We start from the raw sequence: 25,373 nt of genomic DNA, 5'->3' as shown, positions 1-25,373 counted from the left end.
GGAAACCACACGTTTGGGGATTTTTTCCTAGGGGTCACTCTAGGGTGTGAAGGTGGCTGGAGGTGTCTCCCTATATGTATCTGAATTCCTCCTAATTCAGAAACTGACTAGGGTAAAGCTTGGTCAGGATTTAAGAGAATATAGGGATCTTGTCATTTCTCTTATAAGTGGAACTCAGTGCAAAAACAGGCAGGTGTACATTCAAAGAATTGTAAATCATAAAGTCAACCTGAGATCATCCTGGTTGGCTCTGAATACAAAAATAAGCAAATTGTGGTCAGACAATGTGAGGTAGACTGGGCTTGAACCCAGAGGTCCTGTGCTCTTCCAACAACATCATCTTCTCTCCTCCCCAGTGACAAGATTTAATTTTGCTGAGACAATAGGTGTGAGTCATACTTTGAGTACCAGGCTGCTAAATAATTACTTTATAATCTTCATTTTTAAAGTTACTTTAAAAATCTCAAACCTGTAAGATTATCAAGCTTTTGTCTAAACAGAATTAATTATAGAGAATGACTGAAATGATAAACATTCATTTGGTAACTAGAGACTGTCTCAAGAGAAAAAGATCTGATGCCAAGTTATTTTTTCTTTTAATAAGATTTATTTTCAACATAAGAGTAGAGTATACTCTTTAGACAAGTTTCTTAAAATCACAGACTAGAAGTAAAAAATAAGCCATACTCTCTGAATCCAAATAAAGTGTTGTTGATATTTAGGTATGTTTTACATTTAATCTTTTAAAAATAAATGAATTTGTAGTTCTACAAAGTTATAATTACATACATATATACTACTTCAATTTGCCTTTTTCCATTTAATCTCACCTTATACACATTGTTCCATGTTATTTCCTACTATTAATAACATTACTTAAAATTGTTAAATGATTGATGATAAAGTCTTCTGTGATCCATTAATCTGAAATCCAAATACAGAAAGGAAAATACAGGTAATAATAACTTCCATTTTCCACTTCTCCAGCAAAAGCACAGCCCGACTTACTCATGGAAAAGGTCACAGTTTAACATAGATTTTGAGATGCCCTTTTTTGAGCCAATTATCAGGGATGTACAATAAAAATGGCATCCCTCCTAGAAGCTGTCTTTCCTTAACAAAGATTTTAAAAATTAATATGAAAAAGGCAGAAGAGTCAAGGATCACAGACTTTTTTAAAAGCATTAGGATGAAGGCCAAGACTCAGGGAAGTCTAGGTTCAAAGCAAAGTGAAGGGTTCACTAAAAGAGCTATGGGAGGGTAACCTCGGCCAGCTCAATTTGGCAGGACAGCTGGGGTCTGAATGTTATTAACCATCTGACAGATGCTCAGTGGCCTGAGTTAACTGAATCGATCTCATTGCAGTTCTCCAAGAACAATTCTGCAAATCACCAAATGAGAGAAGGAAATCTATGGTTAAAGATGGCATTAATTGACATCTTTGATGACATCTCAGCAGAAAAGCAGGTTCAATGGCTGTGGAAGGGGCTAATTTGCTCTGGAACAGGTACTTGATAAACCTTGTGAACCCACAAATCTTTCAAACGAACATCCACAGCCTTGAAACTCCTCACTCTGACACATGCCTGGGTGGATGTTGTTTATGGATGAACTATGTTGAAACCCTCAAACTCTGAAAACATAGTATACTAGTCAGCTTTTCATCACTGTGACAAAATACTTGATGGTAAACAACTTAAAAAAGAAAATTTTTACTTTTGGGTTATGGTTTCAGAGGCTCTAACCTGTGTTTGCTTGTCCTCATTGCTTTGGGCCTGTGGTGGCATGGTACATCATGGTGGGAGCATGTGACAGAGGAGGCCTGCTCACCTCATGTTAGGTGGGATGCAAAGAGAGAAACAGGAAATGGCCAGGGTCCTAATATCCCCTTTAAGGCATGCCCCCAATGACCTAACTTCCTTCTACTAGGCCCCACCTCCTAAAGATTCCAATACCTCCCAATAGTGCCACCTGTAGGAACCAGGTCTTCAACACATTTGCCTTTGGGGAACATTCAAGATCCAAACCATAACACCTAGAAAGGCAAGACACATCAGCAACCTTCCCTCCAATTGAAAAAGTATATGTTGCTAATTGCATTTCCAGTTCAACTCCTCCATCTTGCATAATATCGTGCTTATTTTTTTATCAGATTTCTTTTGTTACTCTATGTGTTTATTGCCGACTGTGCATTCTGCCTAGTGATGTTATTTAAGGTATTTTATAGTTTGCACAACCTGACAAGTACCAAGATACTGGCCTGGAAGAACTGGCCTCCTTTTAAGTTGCAAGAGCATCAAAGACATTCCAGAACATGCATATTCCCACCTGTATCCCAATAAGCCTTGGAGCCTCTCTTTAGAGCCTGCTTATCAAACCAAGTTCCTCAGCCTAGGTAGCACTCAAGGACCTATCCAATCCTTTACCCACTACATTCCTTATTCTTCTCCAATTTGACTTTACCTTATTTGCCAATCCTGTCCTTTCTTCTCCAATCAACACATCTTCCTTGCTTTTATTATACACTCGGCAATTCTCTACTCTGTTCCCTTGAAAAAAATCATTGCCTCCACCAGGAAGATTCTCTTCCCCTTCTTTCAACCAGTCCACAGCTGTGACCCACTTCCTCCAAGACTTAGTTTGAAGCTCTTTAACTACAGGAAGCCTTCTCAGACCATCCACACATGGTGCATGTTTTTTTATGTAATTTTTTAAAATTTATATATGACAGCAGAATACATTACAATTCCTATTACATATATAGAGCATGATTTTTCATATCTCTGGTTGTATACATAGTATATTCACACAAAGTCGTGTCTTCATATATGTACTTTGGATGGTAATGATCATCACATTCCACCATCATTAATTTCCCCATGCCCCCTCCCTTTCCCCCAACCTCACCCTCCCCCCCCCAACCCCTCTGCCCTATCTAGAGTTCGTCTATTCCTCCCATTCTCCTTCTCCCTATCCCATGTGATATGAATGAATGTGATTCTTAGAATGTTTAACAAGCACATATTAAGATAGAGTGATTTTTCTTAACATAGAGCTTAGGTTGTGGGTATATTTTTCAAATCCAATAAATTTATGATGGAGATAAGTACAAGACTCGTAAGTAAAAAGACTGGTTGGCTACCACATCATTTGGCCTCTGCCACTGTTATGTCTGCCATTTTGGCCCCAACCATAACAGGACTTACTATCTGATGAGTGTGAACTCTTTGCTAAGCACCAAACATACCTTACATTATTTGAACTTTAGAAACACAAGCTGCTCTTCTATTATTACCATTTTACACAGGGAGAAACTGAATCCAAGGGAAGTTCAGCAAGTTTCTCAGAATCACATTTACAGTGGACAATCTACTTCTAAAATCAAGTCTCTGGTGTACACATTAGAGAAGACTGAGTTATGAGAAATGAATGGAAGAAGTATGAGAAGGAAAATGCATGAGAAAGAAAAATCCTTGGGTCACCTTTTTTAGAGCTCTTTTCAGTCAACTCTCCCTCCATAACTGTGATGGCTGCGTGTTGGTCTCCTCTCTCTATCATCCCTGCCCAGTGCTCCCTTGGGTTCCAGGGAGGCTCTTGTTTTCCAGCAGACAGGGTTGGCAGCTGAGCCCCCAATCTAGAAACTGTCCTTGGTAGAAGGAACCCACCTCACCCAAGTTACAGTCCCACTCTAGAACTGGTCAGGCACAGGGGTGCAAAGAGCCACATATCCTGCCTAACTTTGGGATAGCTTAGAAGGCCCATCCCAGCTTGAGTGCTTCCTGGGATGCTGGCTGAGGCCTCAGAGACAATATCCCAGCTCCATCTCTCCACCTGCCAAGTTCTGCTGTCCTCCTGACTTTCTTACATTTGTTGTTTCTGAGAAGTCCCCCTAAAAATCTCCTGCTGTCAAGACTCTCCATCTGAGCCTATTTATTGGGGACCTACCCGAAAGCATGAACCAACAGTGAGAAAGTGGGGATCAGGGTCCACAACTGTGTTCTCACCAACACCAGGAGAGAGAGGATGGGCAGGCATACCCCAACCATTGCTGCGACCAGCGCAGCCAAACTAGCAGGTTTTGATGAGGGGCAATGGGAGATTAGAAAAAATAGTCAACACACGCAGATCTTGAAGATAAAACAGCTGGGGTCAGGTGGAGCACTGCTCTCTGATGGAGAAGCAGGTCTAAAAAATGACACAAGCAATCTTTATAATATATGTCTCTAAATCAGATTAAAGACTGCGCAAGCATTATTCTTTGTATTCATGAAATTTACAGAGTTAACAACAGTAAGCAGCTATTTCTTCAGTTATATTCTACAGCTGCAATGTGCAATGTTAGGAGCATTGTGCAGCTCTGAAGAAAGTCTATTGTTTAAAGTTAATAATTCCAAGGAAGATTCAGAAGCAGCGGTACTGGTAAAATATTGTGGCTATCTTAACAAGGAAGTTCCTTCATTCCCAGAGCTGCCCTGCCTGAGAATAAGGTTGAAGCTGATAAGACTCTAGCATGGAAGACAACTCCATAACAATGGGGCATCCTATGCCATTGCACAGAAACTTTCCCAGTCACCAAGTATGCCACAGCCATGAAGTCATCAGGGACCCCAATCTCAGACACTGGTTTCCCAATCACTGTCACCGCTCTCCCCAAACCACCTCACCCTGGGACAGGCACTGGGAAGTAGGCAGAGTCTGCATCTACTTCCCTCCCACACTGAGGCTACTTTGTTCCAGCCTGTGGCTCTGCTGGTCCCTCTCTCTCCACCAAGAACCAGAACCTCAATGTCCTCTCCTTCCTCACTTCTATCTCCTGCTAACTCTGCTTCAGGAAAGGATTTGATGAACTCAGTCACACCAAGGAAACTTAATAAAATCAATGTATTACCATGTGGGATTTAAAATAAACTAATGCTTACTTTAAGTTAAACTAATGAAAAAATACATACAGCAAAATTCCAGAAACTTATTCATTCAGTAAAACATATACTTGAGCACCTACTATACCAGTGTTGGTTGCAATCCATAGGCGGGGGATAATTTTAGGTTGGGGATGACCACATCAGCCCATTGAAACCAATGCCAATGGGTGACTCCATCAACCCCTGAGACTTTCACTGGCCCTCCACGTCTAGGTTCTGCAAGGGTGCATCAACATTATGCTGACTCTAGGGAGCCACCAGCAGCTGATGAATTTCCACACTACAATAGGAACAGACATCTGTGGGTAGTTCCCACTTCTCCCTTAGGACTTAGTAAAAATCTAAAGTCTTTTCATGTGGAGTTCATTTCCATAAAAACAAATAAGCAATCAGCTCTTCTTCTGTTCAAGTCAAAAGTACACTAACAACTCTTTTTTTCCCCCCAAAAAAAATAGTAGAAAATGGTCCAAAAGAGGCAGCACCCTTCTCAACTCAGTCTCCCCTAATATTTAGCAAAGAAAATGTTCATGGACTTTTCTATAGGTTCAAGATGAAGGACACAGGAAGAATTCACCAGGGGGATTTTCCTATAGGGTATATATGTTATCTAAATGAGGCATTATGTCTGCTGATAAAGAAAGAAAGGAGACTCTGCTTCTGACTTTCTCATGTCTCAGAAGTAAACACTAGGGCTGCTACTTGTCCTGTCACCTATTTATATATGAAATTACGAGACAGCAGGCTCAGTGGGATAAGCAAGACATTAGATTAAAGGACCAAGAATTTTAATTGCTGTTTTCTACTGTAATCTTAGAAAGCCCTCACTCTTTCCTTAAACCTCAGTTTAAAAGAGGGAGGAGATTAGTCCAGGTTCATGTCACACCCTGCTATCAGGTATAATTAATAAAGTACACAGAATTGTTCATTAGGAATTCCCGAAGACAAATAACCTCTCTCTTTGTCAATATAAATGCAGCTTTTAAAAAACTCTGATAGACACATTTTCATTTATACAAATGTTTGATTTTTCATACTTAGATGAGAATTCTTCATATACCCATACATACCAGGAAAACTATAGTCAGCAAACAGTGTGAAGGATGACTCACCTGTGATGATGAAAGGGACTAGGAGGTGTAATTTAAAGCTCTGGGGTCAATTACCTTGATATATTGCCACAGATGACTGAGCACGGCTGGGTGTTGTGCAAGTACCTAACTGCTTTGGACACTCCTATTAATATACTGATTCGAATGTGCCAAGAGAGTGCAGTCGTGTTACCCTAAAAGACAACAAACATCATTGGGTTTCATTGCACTTTCTGAGTACAAGCTATCTATGTATTCACGACGTGGAAGCAGGCTATAATACAAGCAGGGGTGAAGCAGGGTGAGGGGTGAATTAACATTTTGACTTATTACAACCTATTTTTAATTCCAGATGTGTTTCCTGTACTACCAATAATTGTTATTGGTCTGTCTATAGATGATGGAAATACCACGAAATTTTTATTATTAACTTAATCAAAATATAGTGGACTGGGGCTGGGGGTGTAGCTCAAGGGTAGAGCCCCTGCCTAGCATGCACAAGGCCCTGGGTTGATCCCCAGCAGCACAAAACAATGACATCAAAATGTAGCTAGTAAGATGATGCTGTTCAAAAGTTCCATTAAATAAGATTTTATTTGTGGCACAATAGTGTGAGTAATTGAGAATAATCTACTTTTGTTCTCATCCTAACTGAAACTTAACCTATTTGGAATCAATTTTTAGATTTACCCTTTCAAAATATGAGAAATTACAGCATATTTAACTTCTTTCCCTTTAAGTAGTTCATATCACTTTTATGTCTATTCTTGGTATTGAAGGATACTTCATATAAAGTTATGCACATTAAAATTATCTGAGAAATAGGAGATGTAAACTCACTCAGGATATAGAATCAAGGAAGGATGCAACACATCTTTTGGCTACCACACTGCACAAAACCCAGTAACTTGGCTGTTTATGCAACCTTCCAGGAGTAAGAAATCAACTGGGGGAGTAGCCTTCTCGTTTCTGGGGAAGCCCATTGGTTTCAGATACCCCATCTGGCCTCCCAGCTTCCCTAGAAGGCTAATCCCCAGGCCTTAGAGGGTCAGAGGACAATGGCAGATGTGACTTACTACACACTGTAATCTGTCAAAAAGTGTTCCATTCCTCATATATGGATAAACCAGGCAAAACTTCTCAGTCTCTGTAAAATACGCAGTCAGCTCCAGTATGTTCGGATGACGAAACCTTGAAACACAAGATTTTTAAAGCCATCAAACTGTTTATTCAAATAAGTCATGAGTAATACTTTGGAGTGGCAAGAGAGGTGGGGAATAAAACAAAAACACATAAATTCAGCTAACAGAGAAGTAATTTCAATGGACACAGACTTGCTTTCTAAATTGGTTGATGAAGTTCAACAAATACTACACAACTCTTTTTGACTGTTATCATGCAAATAAAAATAAAATTTCCAAATACAAGGCAGAAATTTTAAAAAGTAAAATTTTCTTAAGATCTGAGATTTTTGGAAATTTTATAAAAAATAGACAACACCGATATTAATCTATTTTTATCTACATGAAACAAAATGTGGCTATTAAGTAAATAAATAAAGGTAACGCAACTGGAATTGTTCATTTGACTGATTTAAGTACACACATGTAAGTCAAGTCACCCAAATATAGGAGTACAGAAGACCATTCAAGTATCTACTGAGCTCTGCTAGGTCAGATGCTGGGTTACACAGACCAAAGAAACAGCACCTACTCTTCACAAACTTGCACTGTTATCAAAAATCCACAAAACGAGTAAAGTTCGATGTTGAAAAATATATCATTCAATTTAAATAACAGACTTTTATATCCCCATAGTATATATTTCTCCGGCTCCTTTCCTAATTGATTAGGCTACTAATAAAAATTCTACTCCCTGAGTGTATGTATCATTGCTACAAAGAACAGTGGAACCCAGGTAACCACTATCAACATAAAACTTGTGAAGCTCACACACATTGAAAACTCAGTTTAATCCAATCATTATCTACTGAATACTTGTTATGTCCTAAGTATTGCTGGGGATATTAAGATAAATTAAGCTGCAAAAAATGATTCTATTCTAAAGGCTTATTATTTGTTTCTTTAGTAAGAGAACTCGTATAAACACACACACACACCTATGTATAGGTGTATCTTTTTATCCCTGTTACTTCAACAAAGGAACCATGCCTGTGTACCTGTGTTCACATACATATACAAAAACACACAGACTTTTATTTTTAAATTTGTCAAAAACTTCTATGATACGAGGTTCTTATACCTATTATGATTCAGACCAAATCTATAAAATGAAAAGAAATGGACTGAAAAGAAATTGATGAAGTATATTTAGCTGCTTAAATAGTTGATCTATACCACTGGTTGGCTGATTCTCCTGCAACTTAAAATTCAAAGAGAAAAATCTTTTGAAAGGCAGCAGATGACAGACATCATACAGACCCAGTCATGGCCTGGGTGTTCTGCTTTCTTGCCCACAGAACAGAAACAACCATTTTCTTATTTTTAAATAGTACTGATCAAGCAGAAATACCGATACTGCAGAAGTCAGCAAAAATGGGACCTGGAGACATCATGAAGCCTCTGGGCTCAGGCCACCCATCCTTTCTCTACAAATTTTTCAATCCATAAGTTATACAGATCTGAAGGTCAGTAGTTTTGAAATCAACTCAGCAAGCATCCCTGAATGCCTACTGCAGACAAAAATGCTGAAAGTGGCTCCTAGTGTGGTAGAGCAGACAGACTTGAGTGATAGATTTGATCTGCGCTTGAATCTCTCTGGTCATTTTCCAGCTGTGTGAACTTGGGCAAGTTATTTTGTCTCCCTGTGGACTGTAAGATAAATTATTCTCTTCTTTCCCTTCCCTTAAGGAAGGAAGAAGAGTAGAAAGAGCAGTAGCAGCAGCAGCAGCAGCAGCAGAAGTAATATTCTAAGGAGTTTGTAAATCTGTGTAAGTAGTTTCCTCAATACTAAACCTTAAAAACTCTTTTAGGATTTGGCTTAGATGTGCATCTTCCTAGAAGCCCATTCTGCTGCTCACCTCCAAGCTCCCATCCTTTCCTCCTCTATACCTTCTCACAGTATCACTTACTTTAGTGAAACTACCCATCTACTTATGAACTTCTCTCCCAATCCCACTTCAGACAGCATAGTATAAGAGAAGGCTTCCCTTAGTAACATCTCAGTGTCTGAGAAGAGGAAGACTAAAGATGATCTAGGAAATAAATTGTACCTCGTAGAAAATCTAGGATTTTCCTGAGTTTCCTCTTCTTCAAAATGGGGATCTATAATAGAATTTATCTCATAGGATTGTTGTGATAATTAATGCATTAATACACATAAAGCACTTGGAATAGTTCCTAACACTAAATAAGTAATTAATAAAATGAATAATAATAACAGTACCTCATGAATATTCAACAACATAAATTTAATCCTCCCAAGATTATTTTGGGAACCCAGTAAACACTATCAGGATTGTTTCAAAAGAAACAGACAAGCTGTAGTTCATGTGTAAAATACCTCATCAGACAAACCAAATGGATTAGATATTTGAGTGTGAGAAATCAAACTATAAAAGTATTAGGAAAAAATGGGAGGATTATTTTATAACCGTTTAGTAAAGACAGATTACCAAAAAAAAAAAATAAACCAAAAACTTAGAATCCACTAAAAAGGATAAACTCAACTACTATAAAAATCATTTCTACTTGGCAAAAAGTAGAATAAGCAAAGACAAAATGATAGTATAGTAAAAATAATTTATATCTAATTTTGTAAAAATAGTCTAATTTTTTATATATATATGAGTTGTGTGTATATATATAGTATTTTATACACAGCATATAAAATTTTCCTTCAACCCATTAAGAGAAAAACTAATAATCTAATTTTTTAAATGGGCAAAGGATGTTATCAGATATTTTATAAAAAAAGGAGGTATATATTTTTTAAGGATTGTGATTCTCACTCAGAAAAAGGAATTGAAACTACACTGAGATCTCTCTCTCTCTAGAGAAGGCTCAAAAAAGTTTATAAACAAAAGAGAAGACATTGCAATTGATACCACAGAAACAAAAAGTATCATAAAAAACTATTATGAACAGCATGTGCCAACAAACTATAACTTAGAAGAAATGGATCAAATCCTAGAAACCTACAGTGTACTAAGACAGAATCATGAAGATACAGAAAATCTGAACAGACTAGTAATGATGGAGATTGATTCAGTCATCAAAAGCCTTCCAAAAAAAAAAGAAAAAGAAAAGGAACAGGAGGGATTCAGAGGTGAATTCTATCAAGCATTTAAGGTGAATTCTATCAAAATCTTCCCAAAAATTGAAGAGGAGGAAACATTTACCAATTTGCTTTACTAGGACCAGCATTAATTACCCTAATAACAAAGGACCCTATAAGAAAAGGAAATTACAGGGTCAACATCACTGGTGACCATACATGCAAAACTTCTAGCAACCCAAATGCAATAGAACATTAAAAGGATCATATACTATGACCAAGTGCAGTTTAACCTTGGGATTCAAGAATGATTCAACATGTGCAAATCAACACATCATCCATCACCTTAGCAAAAAGAAGGAGGAAATTCATATGATTGTTTCAATAGATATAGAAAAGCATTTAACAAAATTCAATATCCCTTCACAATAAAACTCTCCACAAATGAGGTACCAAAGGAATGTACTTCAACATAATAAAGGCCATATAGGATAAGCCCACAGCTAACATCATACTCAGTGGTAAAAATATGAAAGCTTTTTCTCTAAGATCAGGAACAAGCCAAAGATGTCCACTCTTGTCACTTCTATTCAACACGGTCCTGGATATCCTATCTAGAGCAATAAAGCAAGAAAAAGAAATTAGAAATATACGAATTGGAGAGGAGGACATTACATTAGCTGTTCGCAGATGACATGATCTTATACATGGAAAACCCTAAAGAGTCCATTAAAAAAACTGTTAGAATTAATGAACAAATTCACCAGATTTTCCTGATATAAAAATCAACATACAAAAGGCATAACACTTCTATACAATAGCAATAAACTATCTGAAGCAGAAATTAATAAAATCTCCCATTTATAATAGTATCAAAAAGAATAATACACTGAGGAATCAATTGAACCAAGGAAGTGATAAATCTGTAAGACAGTGATTAAAGAAATCAGACACAGTAAATGGAAAGATATCAAATATACAAGAACTGGAAAAATTGTGAAAATACATATACCACCCAAAGTGATCTACAGATTCAATGTAATCCCTATCAAAATTCCAATGACTTTTTTACAGAAATAAAAAAAAATTCTAAAATTCATATGAAACCATGAAAGACCCCAATCAAAGTCAATTTTGAGAAAGAACAAATAAAGCCAGACATCCACTCTCCAACTTTAAACTGCATTACTAAGCTGTAGCAATCAAAATAGTATGTACTATTTTGGAATACAACAGAGTCCACAAATGAACCTATATACATATATGATCAAACAGTCTTTGACGAGGGTGCTATCATGGTCTAGACATGGTATCCTCCAAAAGCTCATGTGTGAGACAATGCAAGAAAGTGCAGAGGTGAAATGATTGGGTTTTAAAAGCCTTTACGTAATCGTCGTGTGAATCCACTTGAATGGATTGACTGGGCAGTGACTGAAGGCAAGTAGGGTGTGGCTGAAGGTAGTGTGGTCATTGGGGGTGTCCCTTTGGGGTATATATTTGGCTGAGCTTAGTCTCTGTCTCTCTGGTTCCTGGTGACATGTTCTGAGCTGCTTTCCTCTGCCACTTTCTTCTGCCATGATGTTCTCCGCCTCACCTTGAGCCCTGAGGAATGGAGCTGGCTATCTAGGGATTGAGACCTCTGAAACCATGAGCCGCCAAATAAACTTTTCCTCCTCTAATTTGTTCTCATTATGTCTTTTGGTCATGGCTGACTAAAACAGATGCCAAAAATTACACAAGGGGGAAAGAAAGGTCTTTTTAATGAATGGCATTAGGAAAATTGGATACCAGTTAAAAAATAATGAAGTTGGACTTGTCAGACATCATACACAAAAATCAACTAAAAATGCCCTGAAGACTGAAACCATTAAGCTCCCAGAAACAAGTACAGGAAAAAAATCTCTCTGACACAGTTTTACCAATTTTTTTTTTAATTTTTGATATGACACAAAGAGAACAGGCTTTCCTGTTGCAACTTTATTTTTAAATAAAGGATTAGAAAAAAAAAATCTCTCAACAGGAGAGAGGAACGGTATAGCACAGAACATGAAAATGAACAATGTACTAATGCTACATTTTGTGTAAAAGAAGGGAAATAAAACACAATGTGTGTTTGCCTGTGCATAAAATATCTCTCATTCACAAGAAACTAATAACAATGTTGCCTTGGAAAAAAAATCAGTCTGGTAGTGGTGGAAAAGCTTATCTTCAATTGCTCTTTTATTTTTTTTGGAATTTTGAAATATCTGAATATCATTGTCATAAGCAAATAAATAAAACTTAAATGTAAAAACCTACTATTGCAATTTTGAATCCAGTTCTTTATTGACTAAATGATATTAAGTTTTAATGACTAGCCTCTAATATTTCGATTTCTGGTCCTGGGAATAAAAGGGAGAGAATTCAGCACAATATCTTACTCCCCACCTGCCTTTCCACCCCTCACTTTACATATCTATGCAGAAAACATCTGAAAAGGGCCTTTTCTGTTTATAAAGGGTGATGAGTGAGCTCTCCAGGGGTAGGGGCCTCCACTGAGGATGCACAGCTGCAGATATGAATATAGAGGACAATGAAGTCATTTAAATTTGTCTCTGAGGACTCTTGATTCCTGAATGAATTCCCAGAAAATAATATGCACATCAAAAGCCCTTGATTTCTTTGTCTAAAACTCTCTTTCTGAAGACAGTTATACTGAGGAAACAGCTTCTAGACTGCAATGTCTCTGAGGAAGGGGAACAGAGTGCCATATATATAGTTCTAATGTTTGAAGAATTACTATTCAGGCATGTTAGTCACACACGATTTAACCCACTTTCTTGTGACAGTTTCTTGTTCAAATATGTTCAAGTGAATTATGTAAATGGTCTATTTTTAAATGTACTTTCAGGAATATACTGAAGCAGATGTCAAAAACTTACAGACTGTTGGAATATCCAACCCCTGTTAATTAAATGCCAACGACGCTGTGCGCTGTGCTGTAGAATCAAAGATGAACATAGATGAACCCCAGACAAGAGGGGGGATTCCAGACAAAATATACTCACAGTAGTAAAACTTCAAGCTCAGATAAAAATCTCTTCCAGTGTTTCTTAGATTCCATTTTTTTCTCCTAGATATTATATAGAAAAGATAAAAATAAAATTAAGAAAAGGGTCTCTATTTCTGGGACTCTTAACCCAGAGTCTACAGTTTTCCTGAAATTAGATCAGCTTTTTATTATAAATGCATTTGGAGATTTTTTTCTGAGGACAGGATCCTTAGCTTTCATCAAATTCTCAAGAATCCATTAACCCTAAAACAGATTTAGAGCTGCTGCTCTTGAATTAAGTTTTTCATGTGATATATCATTTTGTCAAATTTTATATTCAGACTCTTTGGAACCATATTTTCACACATTTAAATAAATTCAGAAATATTATGTGTCTTCAAGGAAAACCCCCTGACAGAAACTTCTCACTTGATCTCACAAAGACTTCAATTTATGTCATCTGTATTATCCTGCAAGTGGTCACTAATCTGATATTTATGAATTTGGTCATTTGGATGTATCAATTCACATTTACCTTTGCACACTTTTGAAGAGATGAGCCTACTAATCAAGTCAAAGTGTGAATTCTTACTACAAACAAGCTTCAGAAGCTAGCCTAGAGCCTGACATGTGAATAAATGAATACTAAAAAAAATTAATAAATTCAATAATCTTGTAGTGAGCACCTACTCTGTGCCTGGCATTGTTGTTGATGCCTTCAAACATGTTATGTGGCTGCATATCCCTTGGTCTCAGGTTCCTAAATTCTACCATGAAAGAGTTAAATTAAGTATGCTTCTAGGTTGTACCAACTCAAGGTTCTCATTTGCAAACTACTACAGAGGGAAGAATTTTTAGAGTTCTTTCCTCAGAAATAAAAACAGAAATTCAACAGAAATTCTGGAAGCTATTTTCCAAGTAAAATCAGAAACAATAAACTAGGCTAAGAAAACACTGCTAAGAACTACTTTATCAAATTTTATGTCAGCCGTCCTGAGCGTCAAGTAGATTTGGTCTGAGGCCCATCCCTACTGATTGCTATTTGTGACTTTCTATTCATTCACTGAATCTCCCTAAAATCAGAGTTTTCTTAATCTGAAAAATGAACACTTTTGTGTTTCTGCTAGTATAGCACTCACACTTTGCTGCTTCAAGTTTGGTTTATGCACAAAAATCTTCAACTACACTGGGAGGTGTTAAGAAATGCTGAATCTAATACTGGGCTCCTCCTCGGATCTACTCAGTCAAAATCAGCACTGTAAGATGACTAATAGGTGATACTGTGCACCTGAAAGTTTGAAAAGCACAGCTCTAATACATAAAATTCCTACTTCAGGCCTTCTATGAAAGGTTATTGAAGGCAATGTCCCAATGTTACAAAACTGCATGTCTTCAAAAAGTGTTCTGTGGCCAGGCTTCATTAAGTGCTCTCATTTTTCCTGGTAAGTGTATGTGAGTGTGTATGTGTGTGGAGACGGGGTGGGGAGTGGCTGGTTGGTTGGCTGTGCTTTAGGTTAGAAGGCAGGACGTTAAAAGTAGAAGGCAAAAGTCCCAGAATACTTCCATTTACTACCTTAAGAGGGAGTTCAAATGTAGGGTAGGACCAGGGACACAGGAGTTTGTACAGTCCTTTGCAGTAACTAGGTCTTCTTACTCCTAGTGTTTAGCAACTAAGTTCTTGAAAAGGACATATGGGCTTCATTCGGTTCATCCAACAAACATTTTCTGAGCAACTACTATGGAAAGCCCCTGGAATAAGGCCTGGATACATGGACCAATAAGAGTTCTTCCAAAAAAAAAAAAGCCAATTTATCCACTGGGAGAAGCAAATGAAGAAATCAATACTACAAAATAACGGAAACCACACCCAAACCACACTAGAGTGGTAAGAGGCTATGAAGAAAAAATAGTTGTTTGGGGGACAAGAATGAATAGAAGATCTACAGGCAATGACATCCTACTCTAAAGTCAAACTAAGGGAAAGGAAACTCCCCAAAGAAATGTGATTTGGTGGCAGCTGCAGAGAGAAGATTGGAGAGGCCATTTGGGGAGGTGGCCCTGGGGCTCAACCACAAATGGAGCCAGGGCCAGTGACACATGGGCATGAAGAAACAGGCTTCAGTTAGAGCAACCACATTTCATGTGTTGAATGGTTTTTCCAGTAGAATTTTTTTATTAGACTCTTCTTGTTTACAGGAATTTTGAGACGTCTATATAGCATTAGTGGCACAAGATGCAATGTGGAGAAATGAAAAAAAAAAAAAGGTTAATAATTTCTTAAGGCTCTGTTACATAAGCTACAAACTAGAAATCACTTCAGACCTCACCGGCTCCCTCACTTCCCAGTCCTACCAGTCACTAGATCCATTTCGCCTCTTCTCTTACACATACCTTCTCACCTTCCATATTGACTTAGCCCTGATCATGACAATGGTTCTCAACACCAGCTACCCATTTGTACCATCTGGGGACCTTACAGAACATACTAATGCCTGCCACCACCCATTCTGACTTAACTACTTGCTATGGAGTTTGTTTTTTTAAAAGCTCCCTAGGTGATTCTAAAATGAAATCAAGCTGGAAACAATAGTTTAAGTGCTGTCCATCTCTTAGTTTACATATCTAAAATATCCCTCAACCAGGTCTTTCATCTTTCAGTCTAGTTATAGCCATCTTTTGCCAGGTCCCAGGTCAACTTACAAACCATCACCTACCCTATAATCAAAGTTATATTTCAAAACACAAATCTAAGTCTTTCACTCTTCGACTTAAAAATCCATGTGTTAAAAAGCAGCTAGCAATGAGCAGTGAAGTGCATGGTAAGGCCACAGATGTTCTTTAAATTATCTTAGGGTCTTCTTTAAACTACTTTCAAAGTAGGCAGGAAAGCAAACGGTGGTAGTTAATTTGTAAAAAAAATAAATAAATAAACAAAGCAAAGGAGCCAATGGGAAAATACATCAAAAGAAAAGGATTCATGGGACTAACTCTTAACAGTGTTCGTTGATGTTAATGTGAAGCTAGGAATTATGACTATAGGTGTCTCCATTTGTCTAGGAAGGAAGATTCCTTTAGAAGCTCAGATGCACTAAGGTAACTTCTGACCAGCTATTGACCCCAGTGCCCACGTTAACATGGGACTGACTTGTAGATGAAGCCTCCCTAAATAGGATGGCCACCATGACAGCTCCGGAAAGGACCAACTAAGGTCAAAAACTCCACTGCCTGATGTGAAGGAGGAATTGAACACCTGACTGGCAAAGAATACAGAAGGTGGTGCCCAATTCTCCTGGTAACATCAAACAGTAATAAATCTGGAGATAGTGTTGTCTCCTTTGTCATTTTCTGCTCAGAGATGGCTCTCTCTCTCTCTCTCTCTCTCTCTCTCTCTCTCTCTCTCTCTCTCTCTCTCTCTCTCTCCAGTGCTGTCTGCCTAAGCCTCACTTTGCTTTTACTCTACTTTCACTTATAATAAAGTTCTCTTGCATGGCTTTTGGTGTCTGACTTTAAATTTTCTTTCATTGGAACACAAGAATCGAGTTCTGGAATTTTGGTTCCCTGCTTTCCTGTGACACATACGTTTCACCTATTTTCATATCATTTCTTGCCACTTCCTTGCCACCCACACACTCTATTCCACCAAACCAATTGTTATTCACATGTAAGGTACACATTCTTGCAGACAGGTACCTCTAGACCTCTGCATCTGCAATATTCCACCCAGAATATACTTCCCCTCCTTACTGTTTGCTAAAATTCCACTCATTCTCAAAATCCAGCTGAAAGAGCATTGCCTTTCACCCATTTTTACATATATATATATATATATATATATATATATATATATATATATATATAATTTTGTGTGTGTGTGTTTGTGTGTGTGTGTTTGTGTGTGTGTGTGTGTGGTGCTGGGGATTGACCTAGGGTCTTGTGCATGCTAGGCAAGCACTCTACCAACTGACCTATATCCCCAGCCCTCCATTTATTTTAAAGAAATGTTTATTGAGTGGTCACCTGGGCCCCATCCTCTGCTGGGTACCAGATGCACCCCTCCTTTGGGTGGCAAGAAATGCAACCTTTTATGTGCTCCCAGAATCTTTTGTACAAATCCCAGTTAAATAAGTACTTCTTTCCGATCAGTTTCACTCTTTTATTGACTTGATTATTTCCCCCAAAAAAACTGTGAGCACCTTGCTATTTGTGAAGTAAGCCTTATTCACCTCTACACACTCAGATTATCAGGCCAAGATGGAGTTTAGTAAATGTTTCCTGATGCTTGACCAACAGTGAAGAGAATGAAGGTCAGCTCTATAGTGTGTCTGCCTAGGTAGTTGTTGCTAACTGACGCACAAGTTTGATTTGCCAATTCCCTCTCTGCTTTACTGGCTGTTACAGTCAATCAACTGTCTTCTAAACTGCTCTGATCATTGGTTTGTAGCTCCTATTTAAAGCCGCTTCTTTTCCACCCTCCTGAACTGTAAAAGAAGACAATTTATAAAGTTGCACTGAATGCTCACGTGTGGCACAAAAGCTGCCTGAAGAGCATGCCGCTCACCCTAAGCAAACTGGCACAACCTGATCCTCTTGAACAAAGTCCCAGAGGCCCTACAAGGCTTTTCAGAAAAGTTTTTCTCATGCAATATATCTGAGGATCTGAAGGATTTAATGTCCACATTCCCAAAAGACAGGCATTCATTTCTCAGTCATTTCTCCAGTCACCTGAGCTCATATATCTTATTTCCATTTATGAAATTTTATGTTCAAATACACCTTCTTTACTGTTGATGAAAAATGACACATTTTAATATGAAATGTGAAAAAATAAATGGAATCAATATTCTGTGATAGTAATTCTTGCCATACCTGTTTAAATAATTTAACAGCGTATGCTCGATTTTGAATCTCCACTCTGTATACCTCAAACATATCCCCTTCTCCAATCAGGAAGTCTTTGTGGAAATGTTTGGTTCCGTCTATGATGTTCTGAAAGCTGATGGAGGATTCAAGCAATATTCCTTAGGAAGGAGAGTAGAAAGGGAGAAGATAAGCCACCTTTTCTGAAAGTCAATATTGGAAACATGCGCGAGCCAAGGGGAAGGCCAATAGAAGAAGGCCCAAGAACTCAAACTATAGCCTACATTAACTTGGGTCTGGATCTCATCATCCCAAAAAGCAAATGGCATTTTAGGTATCTGAACACTAGTATTGTGGTTTTGTCAACTCTCCAAAGAAATCTGCCAAAGAGAAATTTGGGGAAATTTTTCCAAGATTCTGTTTCCTTATTCTTAGGTCAATGTGTTTCTGTGGAGCCATTATGAACCTAAAATCTATTAAAAAAAAAAAAAAAAAAACTGGAAATGAGCTGGTGCAGTGGCACATACTTGTAATCCCAGCAGCTTAGGAGGCTGAGATAGGAGAGTCGCAAGTTCAAAGCCAGCCTCAGCAATGGCGAGGCGCTAAGCAACTCAGTGAGACCCTCTCTCTAAATAAAACACAAACTAGGGCTAGAGATGTGGCTCAGTGGTCTAGTGCCCCTGAGTTCAATCCCTGGAACAACAACAACAAAAAAAAAAAAAAAAACTCTGGAAATGGGACTCTTCATATGACTAAACAATATTTTTCAAACATGACTGATAGAGATACTTTTCATGAGCCCCTAAATGCCTGACTTATTTCTCAGAACAAATCAGAAAGATGCTTCAGCTGTTTTTGGTTTTTGTTTGTTTGTTTGTTTGTTTTTATTTTTTATTAGTGGATCACAGTTATACATAACAATGGCATTTATTGTTACATATTGATATGTGCATATAATAATATAATATAACAATATAATTTGGCTGATATCACTTCTTAACACTTCTCAACTCTCCCCATGCTTCAGCTTTTTGGAAAATCACCCAAAGGAGATATTGGGAAAAAACATTTAAAAGTAATCAAAAGAAAAAAAAAAAAAAGAAAGAAAGGTTGGCTAAATCTTTCAGAGCCCAATCTTGGCTATATTTCCATAGTTACTACAAAATACTCCCTAAGATATTTAAAGGTGATTTAGAGTTTATTATTAAAGAACTAAAATCTTATTTAACTTTTCTAATTTTCTTTCAAACCAGAAAAGCATCAGATCCAGGCAAGGCAGGCTTAAGTAGTCTTCCCCGGTGGGACTAAATTATTCTCCCTACTAATAAAATAGGAGAGTTAATACAGAAAATAACTGGATTTTCACACTGACCTTCAACATTGCTTTATAATCACCTCAAAAGATCTTTGCAATTGCTATGAAAATTTCTAAAGCAGTGTAAAACTCATCTTAAGTTTTTAAGTGTTTTATTATGGCACTTAAAAATGGCAATTTTTACTAACAAAGAAAGACCACAATTATGTTGTTCATTAGCAAATGGATTCTTAAAATAAATGTCATTGATTAGAACTTTGTCATTGAGAATTGTGTCAATCAAAATTGAAACTACTTTTATATCTATGAAAGTTTTATACTGAATCTGAATATAAACAGTTAAGGTATTTATTGGGCATTTCCTCTTCTAAACTCATTTATGTAAAAGGATGATTTTTATAAAGCAAAGTTGTTGTTTATTTGTGTGTGTGGGTTTTTTTATTATTGTTGTTTTGTTTTGTTTTTTTTACCTTTTTCATTATGTTCAGGTATAAAAGCATCATCCACTGTGACATTGGCTTTTCCCTAAAAGAAAGAATGCACACCAGAGTAATTCCATTTCATAAGTCTAGAAAAAACAGAGCCTCAACAGAAATGCAAAGCTCCCTGGGAATCTATACAGTGCAACAGAGTGGAATATAACCTTTAAAAAGCTAATAAAAGCAAAGTTATTTTTACTTTATTCAATAGCATTCATTGCCGTACATTTTTAAAGTTTCCACATTGACTGTAAAAACTCAAGAATCAATGCCATAGTCAGTTATAGTCTATTTAAATGACTTCTAATGCTACAGAAATGAGTACTGCTTATTTGCTCTAATAAAAAATCAAAGCAACATACAAAATACCAACTAGAAAAGGAAAGTTAAAAGTTAAGCCAAATGAAGAACTCATAGTTCTAAATCTCAACTCTGACAGACCACAGATAAGTGAAAGCTCTTATTCTGCAAATATTTATAAATCTCTAATTTCTTGAGTCTTCAATTCAATAAAGGATAATGAGAGAATTAAGGCATTTCTGTGCCTTAGTTAAGTGCCTGCATAGCCAGCATCTTTCTGCCAGAGAATTTCATTCCTTCTGCTCAACTATATACACAATGGAGTTCAAGGATCATTTTCTAAGCAAATGTGATCTACCTTGGATACGTTTGGAAATCCATGCTCCTGATGACTCTGCTCTAAAGAATTCAATCCTGCTCCTGAAAGAGAAATAAAGGGAACCAGATACAAAACAATTTTAGGTCCCAAATGTGATCTTTGTTCCCCTTTCTGAGACTGTGAAAATAAATATTTTGCTAGTAATGTTCATTTTTAAAGTTCAATTTCATTCAACTGTAATGGTTGTAAATTTACAAATGTGAAATAGCTTTCTAATGAACAAATATTATACAAACTAACTTTCTTCACTTAAAACATGAATAGCTACTTAAAATCATTGGTAGGCATAATAAAATATTAAAGTGCAAAGTAGAAAATTGATAGGAAAAAATGTAGAATTGTTACCAGCTTTTTGCACATATATTTTAGATTTTTACAGTTATGAGATTACATCTTCCTGGGTTTGTTTATCTTCTGTACTATTTTGTGTCATAAATAATTAGAGCTGGTTGTGATGATGTTGATTGTGTGTGTGTGTGTGTGTGTGTGTGTGTGTATTATCAAACACCAACACTCACTACCCCTTCCCACATACAGAATTTCCTGTCATTTCTGACATTGTGATTCAGACTTTGGACAATTTTTATTTTACCTTCTAGTTTTGCTTAGCTTGTGTTCTAGTGTTTTTAAAATTATTTTGCTTATAAAACCAGCACCAAAACATAGTCAATTAATAACACACCTCCTTGAACTACACTATAAATCAACTAGACCTAATTGAGATCTATAGAACATTCTTTCCAAAAATAGAATACATACATACTCCTCCAAAGCACACTGAACATTCTCCAGAACAAACCACATATTGGACAAATGTAGTGATCCTTGAAACATCTGGAAGTTATGAAATCATACGAAGTACATTTGCTGACCACAAGGGAATTGAAGTAGAAGAAATAGAAGAAAAATTTTGGACATTCACAAACACATGGAAAGTGAACAACAAACTCATAAGTAACCAATGAGTCTAAGAAGAAATCACAATTAAATTATAAAATACATCAAATGAAAATGAAAACACAATATACCAAAACTTAAAGAATGCTGAACAAGCAGTTCCTAGAGGAAAACTTATAGCTGCAAATGCCTACCTTAAAAAAGAAGAAATATCTTAAATCAATAGCCTAAATTTCACAGTGAGGAAATAGAAAAGGTACAGAAAACTAAACAGATGCAAGCAGAGGAATGAAATAATTAAGATCAGAGTGGAAATCAATAAAATAAGAGAATTTTAAAAAGAGAAAAATCAACGAAACCAAAATTGGTTCTTTGAAAATATCTGCAAAATTGACTATTCTTTCGCTAGACTGACCAGGAAAAAAAGAGAGGATACTCAAATTACTAAAATCAAGAACAAGAGAGGAGATATCACTACTGATGTTACTGAAATGACAAAAATTATAAGGAATACTATGAACAAATAACACTCATGCCAAAAAATCAGACAACTTAAATGTACAGATTCCTAAAAAGACAAGAACTATTAAAACTAACTTAAGAAGGAATAAACAATCTGTCTCTATAATAGGTAAAGAGATCAACTTAGTATTTTAAAAGTTCCACAAAGAAAAGCCCAGGCTCAGATGACTTCACCAGTTAATTCTACCACACATTTGAGTTTTACACAAATTCTTTAAAAATACAAGAAGATAGACCAACTCCCAAATCATTCAATAAAGTCAGTATTATTCTAATACCAATGTTACATGAAGACACAGGAAAAGTACAGTCTAAGATCCCTTCTGGATATAAATGCAAAAGTCCTCAACAAAACACTGTCAAACCAAATCCAGAAATACAAAATGAATACATATTTTAACCAAGTGGGATTTATCCCAGGAGTCTAAGATTTGCTTAACATCTGAAAATTAATCAATGTAATACACCTCGTTAACAGAATAAAGGGGAAAAATCCACATGTTCATCCTCAACAGACCGTGAAAAAGCATCTGATAAAATACAGTACCCTGTCATGATTTAAAAAAAAAAAAATCCCTAGGAATAGAACGGAATTTCCTCAATTTGATATAAGACATCTATGAAGAGTCCACAGTTAACATTATACTCAATGGTAAAAGACTGGATATTTTTCCCTTAAGATTTGGATCAAGACAGGAATAATGTCCAGTTTTGCAACTTCTATTCAATATTTTTAAAATTTTTTTTTAGTTGTAGATGGACACAATATCTTTATTTATTTTTATGTGGTGCTAAGGATCAAACCCACGTGTGAGGCAGGCACTCTACCACTGAGCTACAGCTCCAGCCCTCTATTCAATATTACACTGACGATTCTAGCCAGGGCAAGTAGACCAAAAAAAAAAAAAAAAGTAAGGAAAAGAAGGAGGAAGGACAAACATCTTCAAGTAGAACAGCATTTGAAGTAAGGAGGCTGTAAGGGCACTAAAAGTCATTGTCCCCCACTTTTTTTAAAAAAAGATAATACTTAATTGTCATAAAATCGAAGGTTCAAAATGGTTCTTCTAAGAAATCGGTAGAAAGCTGTGGATTTCATGTCAAAATTGGAAAACAACTTTCAATCACTGAAATGCAAATGCAAAATATGTCATGTATGTATGGACAGAAATCTAATAAGTAAAGATTCTAATTCCTTGAAATTTTTGGTTATGTCTTGAGATCTAAGGAAATGTATGTGGATGCAAAGAAACCATCTAATGGCAGCAACCTGAACAGGGAGGAAACTTCTCAGTAAGACTCAAAAAACAATTCAAACATACAAAGTGATCCTGGAGGGTAGAAGACAAAAAGGTCAAACATTACTCTAAAAATAAAACTAAATAAACAACAAAAAAAAATCCCACCAAATAGAACATACCCTAAAGAAAATTAGGCATCATTGGGATAATTGATATATCTGTCCATGCTGGCAGCATAGAAAGACTAAATCTTTTCGTGTATTTTCCATTAGGAACTGCAACCTCTAGTAGCTGCCACAGGACACATATTTTCAGCAGACATGCTCCCAATGAATCATCACTGTCCACTTAGCAGGCTATCCAATTAACTTTCTCCATATTATGATTTAATTCAAAGCATCAATTCAATAAATTACATTTTCTTGGTTATATATTATATGTTATATTTATATGACATATATACTATATTTTCTTTGTTAAAAGACTCAGAGTGAAGTGCTCTTTTTTCTTTATCTCAAACTTATCTATTTTCTTGTAGTAGAGCAATAAATAACTGTCACTATAGTCTGCTAATCTCACATTTAAAAAAAATGAAATCAACTTTGCATGTGTAGCAGACTAGGAGTCACCCAAGAATGTGGAATGTTTGTCTTTGGATAGTCCAAATCATTCTCTGCTGCATAAATAAACAACACAGAGAATGAAAACATACTCTGAAATCTATTCCAGAAAACAGAATTATAAAACATATCTGGGCGTCCTATTAAACTGTGCTAGGTTGAGCCTGTGAACAGCAAGCCATGTGGTGGTTTGTGTGGTTGGAAAAGGCTGAGATAATGAAAGGCACGGTATTTGCAGTTCCCAGGGACTTACTGCATTCCACTTGCTCACCGTTGAGTAAAGCATTATGCTCTACTAAACCACGTGAAGAAATAGTGTAGAAAAGGTAAAAGGAATTAGCCAAGTTAGGTAATATCATGGCAGAAGCTTACTGAGAACCAATATCCCAGGAACGAATATCTACTAAATAAAAGTCATGTTGAAGCAATAGTTTTCTGGTACACATTTCTCAGGATTTCTTCTTTGTGTATGTAAATCTTCTCTGTGTAAGAAGGGACAGGCTCATGCACATTAAGTATGTGACCAAAGAACCTGTGTACAATTATATAAAACTGAAAATATGCCTGGATGAAATGAGCCAAAGAATGAAGATGTTGATTCAAAGGCTGTGGACTCACGAGTCTTGAATCTATAATGCAAAGGCCCAAGATCAATCACAATCATTGTTGAAGTGAATAAATTCAAGTGGAAGAAACAGAACAAATGATGTTAAGAGACTATTTACTGACAAAGAGTAAATGGAGAAAACTTCATGGGCATTATTTATTGGATTTCTCTGACTGTAACACATGACAAATAAGACACACAGGGAAGAATTATAGAATGAAGGACAGATAAGTGAGTCAGAGTTAAAAGCTATGACATAAAAATAGCAGTGAATATAAAAGACAAATTCCAAGTTTATTCTGCAGGTATTATTTGCACTAAAACATGGGAGAGAGAGAGCCACTTATTATATTTCATATAAAAACAAAGGACAGCATTACCTATACTTTACTTAAACATTGCAATTCTGATTATGCTTATGATTCAAGGAGTCTCTGAGTTTGGGAAAGAAAGCTGATTCTATTAGCTGATAGAAATAAAACATTTCAAACCTGCAGTTTGTAAGTAAAAGTTAAGAAAAAAAATCTCTAAAACTTCAAAAAGTAATGTGTTGTATAAGCAAGGCAATAAAAAAAAGTGTCACACACAAATACAAAGCTTCAAGTTCCCCTGAAGATAAAAGTGACAAGTAAGGAATCGCTGACATACAGCATAATGTGATGTGTAAAACACAACATTTCCATTTACAATTTAAAATTCCTATAGGATGGACTGAGAGCCATATTATAAGAATACAACAGACACTAGTATGGCAATATGTAAAACAGTGGATGTGTAACCGTTGTGATGCTGCAATCTGTATACATGGTAAAAATGGGAGTTCATAACCCACTTGAATCAAAGTGTGAAATATGTCAAGAACTATGTAATGTTTTGAACAAC

The 25,373-nt window shown here is 36.4% G+C and overlaps 1 protein-coding gene across 1 annotated transcript in view; it reads right to left on the bottom strand.

The window, feature by feature from the left end:
• Positions 1 to 25,373, bottom strand: part of Irak3 (interleukin 1 receptor associated kinase 3) — a 57,887-nt gene that overhangs the window by 16,539 nt on the left and 15,975 nt on the right. The window contains exons 3-8 of the mRNA XM_076854831.1: positions 20,587 to 20,648; positions 19,920 to 19,974; positions 18,144 to 18,295; positions 13,294 to 13,358; positions 7,087 to 7,201; positions 6,086 to 6,204 (exon numbers count right to left, since the gene is read on the bottom strand). Coding sequence (XP_076710946.1) covers positions 6,086 to 6,204; positions 7,087 to 7,201; positions 13,294 to 13,358; positions 18,144 to 18,295; positions 19,920 to 19,974; positions 20,587 to 20,648 — 568 coding nt within the window. The remainder of the gene's footprint in view (positions 1 to 6,085; positions 6,205 to 7,086; positions 7,202 to 13,293; positions 13,359 to 18,143; positions 18,296 to 19,919; positions 19,975 to 20,586; positions 20,649 to 25,373) is intronic.

The sequence above is a fragment of the Callospermophilus lateralis genome, chromosome 4 (assembly GCF_048772815.1).
Source record: "Callospermophilus lateralis isolate mCalLat2 chromosome 4, mCalLat2.hap1, whole genome shotgun sequence".
Classification (NCBI taxonomy): Eukaryota; Metazoa; Chordata; class Mammalia; order Rodentia; family Sciuridae; genus Callospermophilus; species Callospermophilus lateralis.
This window is presented reverse-complemented; position numbering and strand designations above follow the sequence as displayed.